General features: G+C 34.6%; 1 protein-coding gene across 1 annotated transcript; it reads left to right on the top strand.

The window, feature by feature from the left end:
- Positions 1-1191: 1191 nt before the first annotated feature.
- Positions 1192-3428, top strand: LOC106299256 (uncharacterized methyltransferase At1g78140, chloroplastic-like). Its single transcript, XM_013735372.1, has 8 exons — positions 1192-1356; positions 1431-1528; positions 1848-1991; positions 2068-2149; positions 2409-2605; positions 2678-2789; positions 2865-2972; positions 3085-3428. Exons 1-8 carry the CDS (start codon positions 1195-1197, stop codon positions 3241-3243), a joined length of 1062 nt encoding a protein of 353 aa, XP_013590826.1. The 5' UTR covers positions 1192-1194; the 3' UTR covers positions 3244-3428.

The following is a 3428-nucleotide window of genomic DNA, read 5'->3' as shown; positions in this document are numbered from 1 at the left end:
GAGGTTAATATACATTAATACAAATGTAGAATGTGTTTAGAAATTTTAAAACAACACTAAGGATCATAGGCTTCAGTATATAGAGCATTTACCGAAAAATTCAATATTTTCGTAGGGGTTGTTAACACATAGATTTTGAGAAAAATTCAGAAAAATGTAAATATTCTTTTAATGCATAGTTGCATCATTGACTAACATATAATGAAGGTTAAAGAGGTTTGGAACCTTTGTTGTCTCCGTTTTTCTAAAGAATAGCAATTTTATAGTGGTTAGTCCACCAATTTAGGGAGTATTATTAAGTTTTACTAAATTAATTGACAAAAAGTTAAAACGAAGCTCATGTACCATGAAATGGAGTTTAATATAAATTAATACAAATGTAGAATGTGTTTAGAAATTTTAAAACAACACTAAAGATCATAAGCTTCAGTATATAGAACATTTACCAAAAAACTCAATATTTTCGTAGGAGTTAACGCATAGATTTTGAGAAAAAATTCAAAAATATGAAAATACTGTTTTAATGCATTGTTGCATCATTCACTAACATATGATGAATGTCAAAGAGGTTTGGAACCTTTGTTGTCTCCGTTTTTCTAGAAATAGCGCTTTTATAGTGATTAGTCCACCAATTTAAGGAATATTATGAAGTTTTACTAAATTAATTGACAAAAAAATAAAACGAAGCTCATGCACCATGAAAAAGAGTTTAATATATATTAATACAAATGTATAATATGCTTAGAAATTTTAAAACAACACTAAAGATCATAGGCTTCAGTATATATAACATTTACCGAAAAACTCAATATTCACATAGATTTTGAGAAAAATTCGAAAATATGAAAATATTGTTTTAATGCATAATTGAATCATTCACTAACATTTGATTAAGGTCAAAGAGGTTTAGACCCTTTGTCTCCGTTTTTATAGAATATAGCAATTTTATAGTGGTTAGTCCACCAATTTAGAGAGTATTACAAAGTTTTACTAACGATGCCCATACTCAAAGGATTAATGAAATACTTGAGCGCAAATTCTGGGCTTAAACTGTCTCTTCCGACAAGTTTCAGAACTCATTCACGAGTTTAATGTGTGTTTATATTCTTTGTCGCAATTTTGATTCACGAGCTTTTCGTGATTTTCTTTTCCTTTTAAACGAAGCTTCGTGCTCAGTAGGCAGCCGCCTGAATAATGCCGATGACTGTTGTTTCCAGTAGACTTTCACCGGCGATTCTCCCAACCGGTTTATCATTCTCACGGTTGCTTTCCGTCAAGTACGCCGCTCAGAGACTCCCTGTTTCCGCTCTCATATCAGCTCGTGCATCTTCTGCCTCCGTCGAGACAAAGTCGAGTGTATGCTTTTGTTCTTCGTAATTTTGTTTGATGGTCACGATTTGCAGCTGATACAATGTGATTGGCCTGTGCAGGTGGATTATGTAGTCGAGAAAGAGAAGAAGAACATTCTAGCTTGTCCCATCTGTTATAACTCCTTAGCAGCATTGATTAGTCAACCCCATGAATCAGCGTGAGTCCTCACTCTTCACTAATGTGAATGCTTATGTTTCTTGATTGTCAAGTTAGACCATGTTTTGTTTTTGTACCTTTTCGCTACATTTTGGTTAATCTAGAAATAAACTAGGGTTGAAAAGTTTTATTGAATGCTCATGTTTATTGATTTTCAAGTTAAAAAAGTTTTATTTTTTGTACTTTTTGGTAGATTTTGATTAATCAAAAAATTAGGGCTGACAAGTTAAGTGAATGATCATGTTTCTTGACTCTCAAGTTAAAGAAGCTTTGTAAATTTTTTTTATTTTTAATTTTTTTAATTTTTTAACGCCCTACAGAGAATCTCCTGCCTCTGGTACTCACTTACAATGCAAAACCTGTAACAAGAGTTACTCAGCTAATGAGACGCATCTTGATTTGACTGTGGCTAGTGGAACCAAGCAATACACTGAACCACTGCCTCTTTCAATCGAGTTGTACAGGTAGATGATTATATGCTTTATCCTCTATTCTATCTTCTAACTAACGGGGACTCTTTGGCCTTGTTTGATTTTATAGGAATCCATTAGTCTCCTTCCTTTACGAGAGAGGTTGGCGTCAGAATTTCATGTGGGGTGGTTTTCCAGGACCCGAGAAAGAGGTCACCACGGTTCTTTATTTATGTGTTATATGTTCTAAATCTAGTCAAGGCATGACCGGACCTGTAGGCTGTAGACTATAAATATTTTTAGGTTAATTATAAAAACAAAACAAAAAATATTTTGATAATTTGATGTTATACGGTTTGTGTATAATAGCTCTTTAAAATGTGGAGATAAATGAGAATGTTTCATTCGGTTGTGCTAAGAACCAATTGTGACCTGAGGCAATATAACACTGTGTTACATTGTATTCCACAGTTTGAAATGGCTAAAGAATATTTGAAGCATGTTTTGGGAGGCAATATCATTGACGCCAGTTGCGGAAGTGGCATATTTTCAAGATTATTCGCTAAGAGTGAGCATTTTGCTATGGTATACGCCCTTGATTACTCGGAGAATATGCTGCGACAGTGTTACGAGTTCTTGAAACAAGAAGCTAACTTAATTGACAAAAAGTTTGTTACTTACACCTTTTTATTCCATTATTCTCTAAATATTAAGTAACAAGATGTGTTGTTTTTTTCCAGGATCGTTGTGCTGGCTCGAGCAGACATAGCTAGACTCCCGTTTCTTTCGGGTTCAGTTGACGCTGTCCATGCTGGTGCTGCGTTACATTGCTGGCCTTCACCATCTTCAGCTGTAAAACCTTTTTTTAGCTGAACATTTAGCTAAACATCACATACAATGTTGATGTTCTCTATGGAACTTTTATAGGTTGCTGAGATAAGCCGTGTTCTTAGACCTGGAGGAGTATTTGTTGCCACCACGTTCATTTATGATGGCCTCGTCCGTTTTGTCCCGTTCTTGAAGGAGCTTCGCCAGGTGTCTATATATATATGTTACTTTTAAGCGTTAATTAAAAATATTCAGTTGATGTCTTGCATCATTGGTGTGGTCGTTGTTTAATTATGCATTCTGGTGATGCAAATGATAGGAAGTAATGGGGTATTCAGGTTCTCACATGTTTCTGAGCGAACGTGAGCTGGAAGATCTCTGCAAATCATGTGGACTCGTTGGTTTCACTTGTGTTAGAAACGGGCTATTTATAATGCTCTCAGCCACAAAACCCACCGATATGCTCACCCACTTATGAAGAGCTTTAGTCCTTGAATGTATACACAATCTTTCTGTAGTTGAAAATTTTGGTATATAGTTACCAGTTTGCCATTATTAACATTGTAAAGAAGTGACATAGTACATTGTAACCTATGTTATAAAGCATTTTGCAAATTTATTATCTACTACTGCCGCTTGTATAATTGATTTTTGTTTTCTGAA

This window comes from Brassica oleracea, chromosome C6, assembly GCF_000695525.1.
Source record: "Brassica oleracea var. oleracea cultivar TO1000 chromosome C6, BOL, whole genome shotgun sequence".
NCBI classification, from domain to species: Eukaryota; Viridiplantae; Streptophyta; class Magnoliopsida; order Brassicales; family Brassicaceae; genus Brassica; species Brassica oleracea.
This window is presented reverse-complemented; position numbering and strand designations above follow the sequence as displayed.

What these genes read in the sequence shown, in the direction of transcription:
- LOC106299256 (XM_013735372.1), top strand. Translation starts at nt 1,195, where the DNA reads ATGCCGATGACTGTTGTTTCCAGTAGACTTTCACCGGCGATTCTCCCA. An exon ending in CCGTCGAGACAAAGTCGAGT is followed by an intron (nt 1,357 to 1,430) that starts GTATGCTTTTGT and finishes TGGCCTGTGCAG; the next exon opens with GTGGATTATGTAGTCGAGAA. An exon ending in AGTCAACCCCATGAATCAGC is followed by an intron (nt 1,529 to 1,847) that starts GTGAGTCCTCAC and finishes AACGCCCTACAG; the next exon opens with AGAATCTCCTGCCTCTGGTA.